We start from the raw sequence: 14,161 nt of genomic DNA, 5'->3' as shown, positions 1-14,161 counted from the left end.
TCAGAAATACTGTCTGTTTCCATTTTAATAAAGGAAGCCAAGCAGTACTGTACTGGATTTGGATTTGACCTAATAAAAATGTCAAGTTGCTCTGGGACCAGAAAAGTCTTCCTTAAAATTCCCTTTGCTATTTTGAGGGCAGCAGCCACAGAGACCCATCTAGACAGAGCTCTCCTCTGCACCCAGCAAGTGACAGCATCTTGCCCAGCCCAGCTTTACAGGCACACCTGGCAAAATCAAAAGCTTGTCTCTGGCATTGAACTTGACAGCTGCAATCAGCTGTAACCCCCAGTTGCCCCTGAAAGGAAGATGCAGACACCTGGACCATATGGCAGCACCGCCTCCCTCAAATGTCACATCTAATGTGCTCCTGAGCTAGCTGCTGGCACTGCAAAGCCCTGAAGGCAGTTTTCAAAAGCAAACTCTCTCCTCAGGAAAAGAAAACTGTGGCAGAATCTGTACCATGGTAGCCCAAGAAAAGAATAGCAACTTTTGGAGCAGTTGAGACAACCACAAGTTCGTGCAACTTTATGAAAAGTGGCTGCTCGGGAGGGAAATGGAGAAACATGGAGGTCTAGAGCCAGCCACTGAGCACTTCCTTTGCACTACACAGTGCTCTAGGCTCTTGGAATACAGATGTGGATAAAAGGGTGCTTATTCCCTGGAAATTATCAGGAGAGGGAATGAACAAAGCCAAGTATGTAAATATAAAAGATAATTTCAGAAGGGCAGATGCTATGAAGGAGAGAAAATGATATGGGGACCACTAGGGATGCTGGTGCAGGTCAGGGAAAGCTTCCTTGAGGAAGTGGTTTTTTGGCTGAGACTGAGACTTCAGATGAGACAAAGCCAGCCATGCAAAGATTTGGAGGGAGAACATTCCAGACAAAGAGAGCAGCAAGTGCAAAGGCCCTGTGAAGGGAATGTTTTCCATGTTCAAGAAAGACACAGGCCAGCGTGGCTGAAGCAGACTGAAGGAGAGGAGACTGAGAGAAGAGGAGTTTGGGGTTTTAGGGAGCCAGAACAGGAATGGCCTCAGGGGGGAAAGATGTACAACCAGCTGAGTTGTATGCCCCAGGAGACCAGAGATCTCAGCAAAGTCAGCTCCTTAGTTTTTCCCAATGATACAATCAGAATAACCATCTCTCCCTCCCAGGGCTGTGCCAGGCATCAGATGAGATGGCTGCGAAGTGCTTCGCAGAGACGTGCTAACAGTCATCCTTTAATAACATGGGCTCCCTGACATTCCTCCTCCCCTGTTCCTCCTGCCCGCAAGTCAGCCCACCACAAAATCTGAGCAGCTGCTGGGTGCAGAAATATTGCAAAACTCAGCCAGGCATTTCCAAAATATTTTCTTGGCCAAAACCCCACTAGCAGCTAAGAGGCTGCATTCTGGAGATGGTGGTACTTCCCTAGACAGTCTGAGCAGGCTGCTTTTCTAGCCCATAAGCTTTGTGAGGACCAAGTCCACGTACGGCTGGGTCCCGAATCCCCATATTCTGTCTGGGTGTCTTGGAAGATGGGGTGTGCCCAGCACATGAAGCCCCTGGCTGACATTCGACAGCTCACCCTGGTGGCTTGGGGTTTGGGCTCTGGAGCCACACTGGGAGCAAATCCCAGCTCTGCCACTTCCTGGCACAGACATACCCTCCCTGGGCTTTCCCTGTCTGTAAAATGGGGCTGTATTTAGGGTGAAATGAGTTGACAAATGGAAAGCCCTGAGAATACACACAGGGGTGAGCTATTATCATCAGATCTGGTGGGTGAGTCCTTCTTGTAGGCTATTTTCATAATCAAGACCAGGTATTGTCATTACAGCTATAGAATCCAAGCAAGTTGGATTGCCTCTGGCCTAGTGTCCCCACCCTCTCCGGGACCCCATCCTCACCCAGAGCTGACTGAGGGTCCATGCCTCTGCTGTCACAGAGCCTGCATTGACCCCAGTTTAGCTCGGGCCACATGACAGTCTGGGAACATGCCTTATTCATCTCCATGTTCCAGAGCCCAGTATGGGGTCCAGCCCAGGGAAGCCTCTTTAGTAAAAAGTTATCAAATAAATGAATTAATAAATGCCTTTCACATGGCCCCTGTAGCAGCCCACCAAGGATGAGTAAGTGACCAGAGCTCCGGTGTGGGTGTCCTGGCCTACATTCAGCAGATGCCTCCCTCCATTCTGACAGCAGACGGGAGCTGCTTCTTCCTCATTTCACCTCGGTCCCTGGTGCGGCTGCTGGTCCTGGAGAATGACAGCCAGCCCCGCTACCTTGGCTACCGGATAGAAGGCGCACCAGGCACAGGCACTCTGAAGTCTGACGTTCCTTTCTTCCTAGAGAAACTGGGATTTGTAAAACCTCTAGGGCCACTGACAGCTTTTCAAAGTCCTTTCCTCACCACCTTCCATGGCCTTTCTGTGAACCCCAGGGTGTTGGGACCTCATCCCCAGCTCTCCCCACCCCCCTCTCTTCCTAGATGACCTGACAGTCCCAGGGCTTCAATTATCTCCATCCCAACCCTACCCACCCCGCAAACTCAACACAGCAGAGCACCATTGCACCCCACAAACATCTCTTCTTCTTATGCTCTAATTGGTGACACGAGACCCGTGGCTGCTGGAGCAAAGCTTCTGGGCACATCCTATGCTCCTCCCTGCCCCTTCCCTCACCTCGAATCCCACAGGCTGGTGCTGTGGGCACCCCTGGGATGGAGCACACTTCCGACTTCCAGCTAGGGCTTTCTCTGCCCCCCGCAAGAGAGTTCCTACACCCACCCCACTCCACGGGGCCTGCAAACAATGACCCCGGGGAGTTACCGTCCTGTCCCGGGGCGATAACTCACACGTACTGCTCTGCGCTGGCTGTCCCAGTTCTGGAGCAGGACCTGGGATGGTAGCTGGCTCCATAATGTGCCTTTTTACTGCCGCCTGCCTTTCCCTGCTTAGTTTCCTCCTCTGCTCCTATTTATGTTTTCTGGACCCAAATAAGTACCTAAATAAGGTACTTGCTGTTGAATCCTTATCTAGGCCTCTGCTTCTGGAGGAACCCAAACTAAGACTCTCTGGTAATTCTTCAAGAAAAGAGTTCTTGGATCTGCCCTCTTTTATCTCCATGGTCACAGGTCAGGCCACCGTTGTCTCTCCCGGGAATGATGCGCAGCTTCTAAGCTGGACCGCTGGCCACTCATTTTGCTCCCCCCGGATCCTTTTCCCACACTGCAGGTGGATGGGTGGATGGATGAACACAGAGATATAAATTAATACATAGATATAGACACAGATACAGACACAGGTAAGTAATCTGGGTATGTCTCGTCCATGCTCAAAATGCGCCTGGCTCCCCACTGCACAGCCAGCTCTCCTGCCCTCCAGCCTGGTCCTGCCCTGCTCCCCTCCGCACGCCTCCCCTCACCCTCGGCATTCCACTCCCTGCTGAGCCACGCTGGCCTCCAGGCCTGGCTGGTCCTGCTCTGGGGGCCTCGTGCTTGCAGACCCCCTGCCTGGGAGGCTGTTTATCTGGCTGGCTTGTCATTCTCTAGGCCCGGCTCCCTGCAGCTACTCAAGGAGATCCCTTTTGCCCTGTTTCTCCTTTGTTGTTGCACTTGTCTGTACCTGAGACCGTCCTGTCTGCTTCCGAGCTCACTTCGTACATGATTCTCTCTCTCCTTAGACTTAGAGTCCCACAGGCAGGGCCTTTGTCTCTTGCTCACCGCTTAGTCTCCAGCACCCTGCACAGGGCCAGCTCTGAATAGATGCTCAATAAATATTTGCTGAGGGAACGAGAGCTGGACCTCTCTGTAGGCCACTGGCCTGGGAAATGCACCTGCCAGGGACCAACAGGGTACCAGGCAGAGGGAAGGCCTGGGACACTCGGTTGTGGTGGAGGGCTTCTGCAGCTCCACTGACCCTTGAGATCCCAATTCTTAACTCCAGGGCTTGCTCTTAGGGCCACACCGGCTCCCCTCAATTCTTTTTCCATCCTCAGGCCTCTGGGTTTGGCCTTTCCTCTCCCAAGCTGCCCAGCTGCCCCTGGACAAGCCCCCTGGCCTCTCTCCAGCTGGGATGTCCTGCCCCCTCTGCAGGGAGCCTGGGGAGCACAGGCCTGAGCAGGGGTTCAGGGGTGCTCTCCTGCCAAAGCCCTCGGCCTTTACCCCTGCCTTGTGCTTCCCGAGCCCCTCTGGTGGATTTCTGCTCCCCTCTGTTGTTCCTGAGGGGAGCATCCCCCAGGTGCTCCATGCCCGGCTCCTGATCTGGTCCTCCAGGAAGCCCCCTACTCTAGCACAGAGCCCTGGCATGGAACCATGGCATGTGAGCCCAGACCCCATGCCAGTGCCCCCCTCATTCCTTGGGCAGCCCTCAGTGCTCTGGCTAGCTTCCGGGCTGCTGCCGTCTACAGGGGCCTCTCCCCTTGGAGTGAAGACCAGATCCCTCCTTTTCCCCAGCTGGGCCTCCTCCCACGCTACTCACCACACCCATGTTCTCCCTCTGCGCTGAGCCATTTCTCAGTTAACAAGATTGCAGGATTTTGAGTCAGACAGATCTGAGTTTAAATTTTGCTGTCTTAGTGTAGGTGTCCTCAGAGGCAGACCCTGAGGCAAGGATTGGAGTATAGGAGAGATAAGGTGCAGGGCCACTGGGTGGAGAGCAGGGAAGGGGGACAGAGGAGGAAAGGTGGCCAGCCCAGAGAGGGCTGCTGAGCCGGGAACACCTTGGATCCTGTCATGGACTGTGCAAAACACACCCCTCAAGGGGCAGGGGGAGCTTCCCCACTAATCACTTTCCGTGGCTGTGGGTGGGGGAAGCCCCCAGGTACAGAGATGTGGCTAGTGGCAGCTGGAAGGCACTGGAGCTTTCTAAAAGGTCTGAGAGATGTGGGCAAGGCAGTGACAGGGTGGGCTGTAACTGCTCTGCCACCCTGTAGCTAAGCTGTGTGACCTTGGGCAAGTTACTTCGCCTCTCTGAGTCTTAAATTCCATATCTGAAAACTGCAAAGTGGAGTAATCCCTGCTGTCAGAGTTGGGGGTCAAGAAGACTACAAGATTGGGCATGAAAGGCCCTTAGTACCAGCTGGGGTGAGCAGGGAGCACATGGTAGGCTTCAGCAGGCTCAGCTGAGATTCTGCCATTTTAATTTTAGTCTTATATCAGCTTTTTCCTCTTCTATCTGGAGCAAGGCCCTTTCTCTCCTTTTACCTCCCCCTTGCTTTCTAGTCCAGACATTTGTTTTCCTACTAGGTGCCCTAGATTCTGTCCATAGCATCCCCCACAGTGAGGCATGTGAAGTCGAAGCAATCCCAGTTGCCAGGAGCAGGCACAGCACAAACAAATCTTGTCCACTGTCACCTCCCTGACTTGGTCAGTTCAGCCCCAGAGCTATCCTCCCTTCAGGACACTGGCAAGCCCCAGCCTGGGCTTGAGCTGCAGCTTGCTGGCCTGCTAGGCACCACACTGTTCCTCCTGCTTGCTCAGCATTCCATCCCCACTGTGCAGGTTGTGGCTGCTGCATGCAGATGACTTTCTATGCTAAGATGTTAGCCTCAGTTTCCCCATCTGTTGTGTGTGTCTGTGGGAGCAAACAGGAGTGCAGGGAGAGGCTGGCCTGGCTCTCCAGGGTTCTTTCTCCTTGGATAGCCCACAGAGCTGTAGCACAGGGTCCTACCAATGAGGCCACTTACGGGCAGGGTATCTCTCATGGCGGCAAGCTAAGCGAAGGTCCTCTTCCTCAGTCCCATCTCCCTTCTCGATCCTAGAAAGAAAAGAACCCAAAAGCCTGTGTAAGACAGAGCAGGCTGAGCTGGCAAAGTCCCAGGACCTGAAAAAGTGTAGTCCTTTCCCTTTGGAGAACATTTTGCAAAGCACCTTTGCACCACAGCGCCATGGGTCTTCACCACAGCCCTGTGAAGTGGGTGTCATTATCTCCATTTTATTGATGAAGAAACTGAGGCACCAGAACGTGATGTGACCAATCAGGTGCCGTGCAGCTAATAAATTAGAGGAAGAGCAAACCTATATGCTCTCATAACAAATGTTCGACTTTGTACAAATGGTGTATTACAAAAGAATGTGCACAATTAGATTTGTTTTAAAAATTATACACTGATAAAAAAAATTTATACACTTATATACAAGATTATTTGGCAGAATATATGCCAAAAGGCTAATGGTGACTCACCCTAGATAATGAGAATATAGAGGATTAAATCTGCAGCCTTCTTTTTGCTTACCTCTATTTTCTGATTTTGGGGCAATGGGTTTTCACTGGCTGTGTCACGTTTCTTAACTAAATTAAAACACTTCCTAAAGACATCCCTACATCCATTTGAAACCCAGATAAATTCCAGGGCTCACATGGTCCAGTTGTGCATCACATTTAGAGAAACACAATCTAGTCCCTTGAAAGTTGAAACAATTCCGATCATCAGTGTATCTCCTAAAGAACACTGAAAGTACTCCTGATTCCTGTCTGTGGCCGTACACCTTCCCTACATTCTCTTTGCCTTTTACTTGCCCAGCAGCTGTCCTGAAACCTCTCTCACCCCATGTGTCACTTTCAATGCTTCCCCAAAACTCTCTCCAGTGTCCCCAGCCTGGCATCTTCCCTTTTCTCTACCCTCAGTTTCTTTCCACCTCTATCCACTTTTCCCTTACGCAAGGAAGGCTCAGTCCTCTCCAAAGCAAATGCCCCACCCCCGTTTTTGATTCTTCCCATCACCTCTCATTCCTGGTTGCACAGCCATGTCCAGAAGCTTGGAGCAGGAGAAGGGGACATGGGGAAGGTGGTGAATGACAAGCAAGCGATGCCAGAAGTGGCCCCAGGAGAAGGGAGATTGCTCATTTATTCACTAGACAGGAGTCTCCTGAGGACATCATCTGTGAAGTTTGCACCAGCTGCTGTATGGAGGGCAGAATTGTCTGCTTCATAGCCTCTGCCCTTGGAGAGCTTACAGGCCAGTGGGAAGACAAGATTGCACACAGGTTAGAAAATGACAGGCATTGAATAATGCCACCCTGTCCACACTGTCCCTGCCAAGGGGCGAGGCCTGTGCTCCCCAGGGAGTAAACTCTGAACACAGTTTGCTTTGTTTACAAACGTCTTCTGTAGCCTCAGTGGCCCTAGACAGTAGGAACGAAGGCCTGAGTGCTGGTGCTATGGGAAGGCAGATATCCTACAGATAATTGATACCATGGGAAGGTTCAGGATCAGGAAGATGTGTTTTGGTTTGTTTGTTTTTATCTTTCAGTGAAAACATGTTTGTTATTTTCCTAGTAGTAGAGGCTTATTTCAAAAAAAATTCCAACCCCAGAGAGACAGCAAAGTCCTCCTGTAATTACACCTCCATGTAGTTCAATCACCGCTGTTAGTAGTTTAGTGTTCATCTTTTCATAATTAAAATCTTTTTAAATATAAAGAGCCTCAAATTAAACATACTTTTGTAACCTGATCTTTTCTTATGCATGAATTTCTGACATCTTTCTTTATCAGTACCTATAATCTCATTCTCTTTATCCTCATAGTTGTGTTAGGCAGAAAGATAGATATGAGCAGGACAAAAAGAGGGTGGGCCCACCAAGAACTCGGGGAGTTAATCAGATTAAGCCAGAGCTCTAGAGAGGACTCCCGCCCTTTCCAATGTGAGTTCATTCCACGAGATCGGAATCCAGGCTGACCTTGAGGCTTGCTCCAGCTAACACAGGTGAGAAGGGGCAGAGACATGGGACAAGCCTCATGATTAAGTTTCCTGAAAAACACCAAGATTAGCATAATAAGAACAAGAGAGATGTAAGGCTAAGATTCCACTTTTGAGAGAGAATTGGGAAGTTAGATTCTTGCTACTCAGCCAGTGACTTATCTTAAGGCAAGGCAAGCAGTCTTAACTGATGTGTTCCCAATACTTGGGAGAGGCCACTATTTTAGAGAGGAACCAAAGGTTTGTCCAACAGAATCACCGAGAGAACTGGCTATAGACAATGACATACTGTCTCCCACCGGAGATAAACTTCATGACACCACCTGAACCTTTATCCCAGTCTTGATAGCCTTAAAAGACAGAATCCTAATCCCTTAAGCACACCTCCTCCTCTCTGAGGTTGGGCCCGCACTCCCCTTTCTTGGAGTATGTATTTTCAAAAGACTTTTTACTGTTCAAGTTATTACACTTTGTCTCTGTGCTCTTCCAGTGGTGTGTTTTGCACTTTGCTATTCCATTCCATCTTCCAGACTTTAACCATAAGTCTTCACTCTCTCTGTCCTATTCCAGATAAACAAGTAAACCTGCCTTTGTCTGTCTTGACTCTGGCCTGCTCCTCCCTTGGAGTGTATGCAAATAAAACTTTCATTTTGCTTCACTCCTGTGTCTCTGCCCTTCAGTTCTTTGCTGCGGCAGAGATAGGAACCGAGGGGAACAAACTCATCTCCCCAACAGGTGCATGAAAGGATAATTAATATTCAATATCCTATTGATAGGTATTTGGGTGTTTTCCAGTTTTTTCATTCTTCCAAGTAACGTTGCATGTATATCTGGCAAGGTGTTGAATTCCGCATTCCCAGAGGTGCTCCAGGTGGGAGGATCACTAGTCATGAAGCTGTTGCTGAATTCGAACACTGAATGGGAGGCCTGCCCAGGTAACTGAACCCTTCCTCACCTGGAGGCACCACCTGCCTGACCATGTGCAGTGTCCCTGGGTCAACAGATGCCAGCCCTGCTGTGTACAGCACACCTTGTTTGATGGCACTTAGCTCATTGTATTTCACAGATATGGCATTTTTCACAAACTGAAAGTTGGTGGCAACCCTGTGCCAAGCACCATTTCTCCAACAACGTTTGCTCACTTCATGTCTCTGTGTCACATTTTGGTAATTATTGCCCTATTTCTTTCCTTTGCATTATTATTGTACTTGCTACAGTGATCTGTGACCAGTGGTTACAACTCGCCAAAAGCTTGGCTGATGGTCAGCATTTTTTACCAATAAAGTATTTTGACATTAAGGTATGTATATTGTTTTCTTAGACATAACACTATTGCACACTTCACAGACTACAGTGCAGCGTAAACATAACTTTTGTATGTATGCACTAGGAAACCAAACAGTTCTTTTGACTTATTTATTGTGATATTCACTTTATTGAGGTGGTCTGTAACTGAAACGGCAGGGTCCCGAGTATGCTTGTAGTGGGCCTCCTTCCCAAATCATCCTGCATGAACAGCCTTAACCTTGAACGGATTCCATGATCTACCCCAGGCCCCCAGTTCTTGTGGCTACTTATCAGGAGACCAACTTCCTCCAGGCCTTGGCTCTGCTGGAAGCCTCTCTCCAGAGGAGAGGGGCCCCTTAAACAAAGGAACTGATGTTTAAGGACAGAAGCAGCCCGCCCCTCCCTCATCACCCAAACCTTCCTTCTAAGAAGCTCAAGGTTCAGGAGTTACCTATCAATGAACACCTGCCAATGAGCGAGCATTAGTAGGCCAGGCCTTGTGCTCTTGGGGGCCGCTGGCACAACTCAGAGAGGCCCCTGCCCTCGAGAAGCTCATGCCTGTTGTACATAAACAAATAATCACAACTTAACACGCTAAGTTTTAAGCTATAGGATGCTTAAAAAGGTTGGCAGCATGAATAACTATCTAGTCCAGGGGTTGGCAAACTTTTCTATAAAGGTTTTTGGTAGTAAATATGTGAGGCTTTGTGGGCCATATGGTCTCTGTCAGAACTACTCAACTGCCCTTGTAGTTCGCAAGCAGCCCCAGACAGTAAGTAAACAAATGGGTGTTGTTTAGTAGACTGGTAATTACAGCAGGTGGTGGCCTAGATTTGGCTGGCGGGAGACAGCGTGCTAACTTCTGATGGAGCCAGCCAGTGGTTCTCCAGCTGGAAGCCTACAGGCATCACCGGGGGAGCTTTCAATTATCCAGCAATTATAATGTGCAGCCAGGGCAGAGAACCACTTGTGTCGGGACCAGCAGAGGCTTCACAGGGTTAATGGTGGCTGAGCTGTATCCTGAAGGCGCCATGATGACGTGCTCACCTCTCAGGGAGGGAGCTGGGACCAACGCGCCCCACCCACTTGTCTTTCTGTTGGGCTGTGTTGCCATTCTGGAAAGAGCTGGTTTCCTTGCACAGACACAGACCTCTCTACCAGATCCGCCAATGAAAGTGACACTCTGCAGGCTCGCAGCAGCTGGCTGGTGAGTAGCTAAGGGCTGGCAGCAGTTACGGCAAGGGCTGAGGACCTCTGTGCAGCCCCTGGTGCTTCCTCCCCACAAGGACGAGGGGACGCCCTCGCCATGACCGAGGCCTTGGGCCCTTGCAGTGAGGAGGGATCCTGGCTGAGCACAGCTCTGCTACTGACGGCAGTGTGGTCTGTGCAGCTCCCCTGGCAACTCTCTGCGATTCGGTTTTCTGTGTGGCAATGGGCATAGTGGCGGTGGTAAGCATGACAGTACTGGCACCTGCTCACAGGGAGGACTGGAGCCCAGCACCTGGCACAGAGTGAGGGTTCAGAACAAGTCAGCCACAACTATGTTGAACTCGTTTACTCTCCATCTTCCCCACTACATTTGCAGCTCCAAGAGAAGAGGATGCAGTTTGTCTCATTCTCTACTTGCGGCCTCGGGGCAGAGCACTGTGCTTGGCACAAATATACCAGGAATGCCAGATGGGAAGGAAGGGAGGGGGGGAAGGAGGAAAGCAGCCTGAGCCTAAGAGCAGCCCCTATAGGGAGGCGGCCAGCCATCCTGCAGGGATGCAGCTCTGGGTGGAAAGGAAAGGAAAGGAATGGCGGCCAGTGCCCCTAGGTGACAACTGCCTTTGATTGGAACTGTGATTTCCTGTAGGAAATATGTGCTTTCTAAAGATAGGCTTTTTTTTTTTTTTTAAGAAAGTACCACAGGTCTCACCCAGTGCCTCACAGGGTCAGTGGGGTGGGCATGGGGTGAAAGAGGGCTCAGAGCCGTGTGCTTCCCTCTCCCTCCAGTCTCAGGGTCTCCTCTGTGAGCTACTGAAGTCAGAGCGCGTCTCTGTCACCTCCGAGTCTTGACCTGCTCTCCTGACAAATGGACACGATCACGCACTGACCTCAGCAGGGTTGTAAGGGTTAAGTGGATTAATAAATGTAGAGCCCCCCGCTTGGCACTGCTAATCACTGTCCTCATTACTGTTGCATCCTCTTCTTCATCTCTGGGGGCCTGTGTGGTCTGTCACTCTGCAGCCCCACCTCATAGGTCCAGAGGGGGAAGGGTATTATTTTAACACATTAACCAAAACTCCCCGCAAAGTTGCCCCACACCCATTCCTTCCATTCCTTCCTGTAGACCTGAGCCACTTGTTGCCTCAGGAAAGGAATGTTTGGGAGAAACAGAGAAAAGGCCTCAAAGCATCAAATACATCTGGACTCAGGGCAGAGCGGACCACAGGGGGTCACAGCACAGCCTTCTGCCCCAGAAGAGACAGAGTCTGCTGGGACTGGGGGCAGGGAGAGTCAGTGCAGAAGCTGAGAGTGAGTGATGCTACGGTGCCTATGAAGGTGAATGAGCCCCAGGGGAAGGGGACAGTAACAGAGGGAGCTGCTCAGACTTTTAAGTGGCAGACAAACTTACAAGGTGTTTAAATCCTCAGCTGGGGTCTGTTTATACCCATTCAAACCTGTGTCCCAACCACAGAGGTACCACCACCACCATCATTGTGACCATCATCCCCATTTTATAGATGTGAGAATTGAAGCCAAGACAGACTTACAACTTGCCCCAAGTTCAGTGGTGTGCTGGCAAATACTAACAATGGGCTCTCTAATAGCAGGAAGGAGCCCTGCTCTTCAGTGTTTGCGGACTTCCGTGGGTGAGTACTCCCGGTGTGGCTGATTTAAAGGTGCCCGTGTGACATCCCTGAACATGGAGACACAGGGCAGACATTTGCACGCTCAGCTCTCACGCGCCTTCCACCTCCCCGCTGGCTGGCTGGTACTGAGGGGAGAGCACGGTGTTCCAGGGAGCGGCCTTTCCTTCCAGATATTCTTCCCACTCCCCCAGATTGTTTTCTGCCTCAAGGATGGTTCTGGGCTTTTTGCTTTCCCTTCACATGGTTTTTGGTCAGCGATCTAAAAATGGGAGCCAGGCAAGGGCCCTGCAGTCTCCACAGTGCCGTCTCTAATTTCTGGGCCCCACACTCCTCTCGAGGATAAACAGCGATTTCAAAGGACCCCAACAAAGAGTGGTGAAGTACGAGGCATTGCTGAGAAGTAATATCCAAGCCGTGAAAGTGGAAGTGGGAAAGAGGAGCTGTGGGTGGACACGTCTCAGAGGCTGACTATCTCAGAAGCCGTCACAGAAGACAAAGAACACAGGGATGTTTAAAGATCCACTGGCAGCAGAACAAAGGATGGAATTAAAAGGTATGTTGGCAAATAAATGAAATTAAGATCCCATGACATCACATCAGAAGTGCCATTCCAACACAGGGGGAAATAAATGGGTTTTTAAAGAGTCTTTATTTTTCTTTTCCCATTTATGAATAATATCATCATGACACAAAGCATCTGCAAAACACAGAGAAGATAAAGCTATCCCCAGTGTCCACGGCCTCCGTGATCTTCGTGTTTTGTCTCCCATTTCTCCAATACTGGGTTTTAAAACAAGACCTCTGGATATTAGCACCTTGCAATTATAACTGACCCCTGAACAATGAGGGGGTTACAGGTGCCAACCACCAAGCAGTCGAAAATCAGCATATAACTTTTGATTCCCCCAAAACTTAACTATTAGCCTACTAGGGACCAGAAGCCTCACTGATAAAACTGTCAATTAATGCATTTTTTGTTCTGTGTATTAAATACTGTATTCTTACAATAAAGTAAGCTGAGAAAAAAAAAGTGGTTTTCAAATTGTCACAAATCTTCAAAAGTTTTCCAATATATTTATTGAAAAAAAATCCATGTATAAGTGTACCCATAGAGTTTGAACCTGTGTTGTTCAAGAACCGAAACCATGTAGTTTCCAAACTGCATGGGTTAGAAATGATTACTTAGAAAAAGACATAATCACCAGCATTAGTGAAGCCCCTACTCCAACCCCCACCCATCTTCTTCAGCAGCCTCTCAGGGGGCTCCAAGCATCCTAAGACAACATGAAACCCTCTAGTCTTGGTTTATCTTAAAAGCCCTTACTCAGCCGGGTCTTGGCTACAAGGAGAGAGAATAGGTGAGCAGTACTGGGCAAACCTGAGGTTCAGCTCAGCTTCGGAAATAGGGGGAAGGGTCATGCAAGCAAGACCAATGGCAGCTCCCAGAGGGCACAGGTCACCTGGCCCATGACATGCCCAAGAGGCTCCTTTCTTTCTGCTCTATTTGGGAGTCAAAAAGGTGATCCATAAGCGTCCCTGTCCCTGTGCAGCTTGCAGGGTAATGGCAGAGTAAGAACTAAGGGCTGGGGGAGGAAACGCAGCTTGTCCACAGAGGCAGGAGAATGACCTGCCTGGGGAACTGTGGGGTCAGAGGAGTGCTGTGTGCAGGGCAAGGGGTCCAGAGTCGATGGCGACATTCAGCAGAGGCAGCACCTGCTCAGTCACAGTGAGGAGCTGACCCTCCGTCCGGGGCTGTGGGAAGTCCCTGCAGTGTTTTGGGCAGAAAGATGGGGGCAGAGGCACTCTGGTTGCTGGGCAAGAGACATATGAGGGGGCAAATGGGATGTGGGAAGACGGGGCAGGAGGTAGAGCTTGGATGAGGAGGGCGGCAGCAGGGACAGAGAGAAGGCAGCCTGCTGTGGGGGAAGGCACTGTGGATTTGCTGTGACCTGGACCTGGGGGTAAGGACCTGTTGACTTTCGGTTGCTCAGGCAGGACCACCCAGGGAGAGGGGCGCGGAAGAAGACTGGGGCTGAGGGAGACTATCAGGAGAGGGGCCTGGCCTTTGAAACTCCAAAGAGGGAAGGCCAAGGAGGCAACTGGGTATATAGTCAGGCGGTCAGGAGGGGAAGGTGGGAGTTTTGGTTCATGTGTGGCTGCCGAGGTTAATGTCAAATGAGAAGAAAAGAGGGCCTAGACCGACTCTGGCAGCATCTCCATCTAACAGAACAGAGGAGGGCTGTGAGCCCAGGCAGGGATGCGGGGAGCAGATCCAGCGAGGGGTGGTGGAGGGCAGACAGCACTGGGCTATGCTGGAGAGGGAGGCCAGGAAATGGAGGC

At 50.4% G+C, this 14,161-nt stretch overlaps 1 protein-coding gene and 1 long non-coding RNA gene across 7 annotated transcripts in view; one reads left to right on the top strand and one right to left on the bottom strand.

The window, feature by feature from the left end:
* The window catches only part of GSG1L (GSG1 like), a 224,499-nt gene that overhangs the window by 7,057 nt on the left and 203,281 nt on the right, over positions 1-14,161 (bottom strand). For 4 of the 5 annotated variants that reach the window (XM_073215366.1, XM_073215365.1, XM_036992498.2 and 1 more), the window contains one exon: positions 5,667-5,737. The exons of the other annotated variant lie outside the window; for it this stretch is intronic. In XM_073215366.1, the coding sequence (XP_073071467.1) occupies positions 5,667-5,737 (71 nt within the window). The remainder of the gene's footprint in view (positions 1-5,666; positions 5,738-14,161) is intronic. 5 annotated transcript variants of the gene reach the window in all.
* On the top strand, positions 9,885-12,871 carry LOC108405264 (uncharacterized). 2 transcript variants are annotated; one of them, XR_005054213.2, is made up of 4 exons: positions 9,920-10,173; positions 11,780-11,821; positions 12,160-12,374; positions 12,516-12,868. It is a non-coding gene; the product is annotated as an uncharacterized lncRNA (long non-coding RNA). The 2 variants fall into 2 exon arrangements; XR_001855150.3 differs by having other exon boundaries at positions 9,885-10,173; positions 11,780-12,374; positions 12,516-12,871.

Source organism: Manis javanica, chromosome 10, assembly GCF_040802235.1.
Source record: "Manis javanica isolate MJ-LG chromosome 10, MJ_LKY, whole genome shotgun sequence".
NCBI lineage: Eukaryota > Metazoa > Chordata > Mammalia > Pholidota > Manidae > Manis > Manis javanica.
This window is presented reverse-complemented; position numbering and strand designations above follow the sequence as displayed.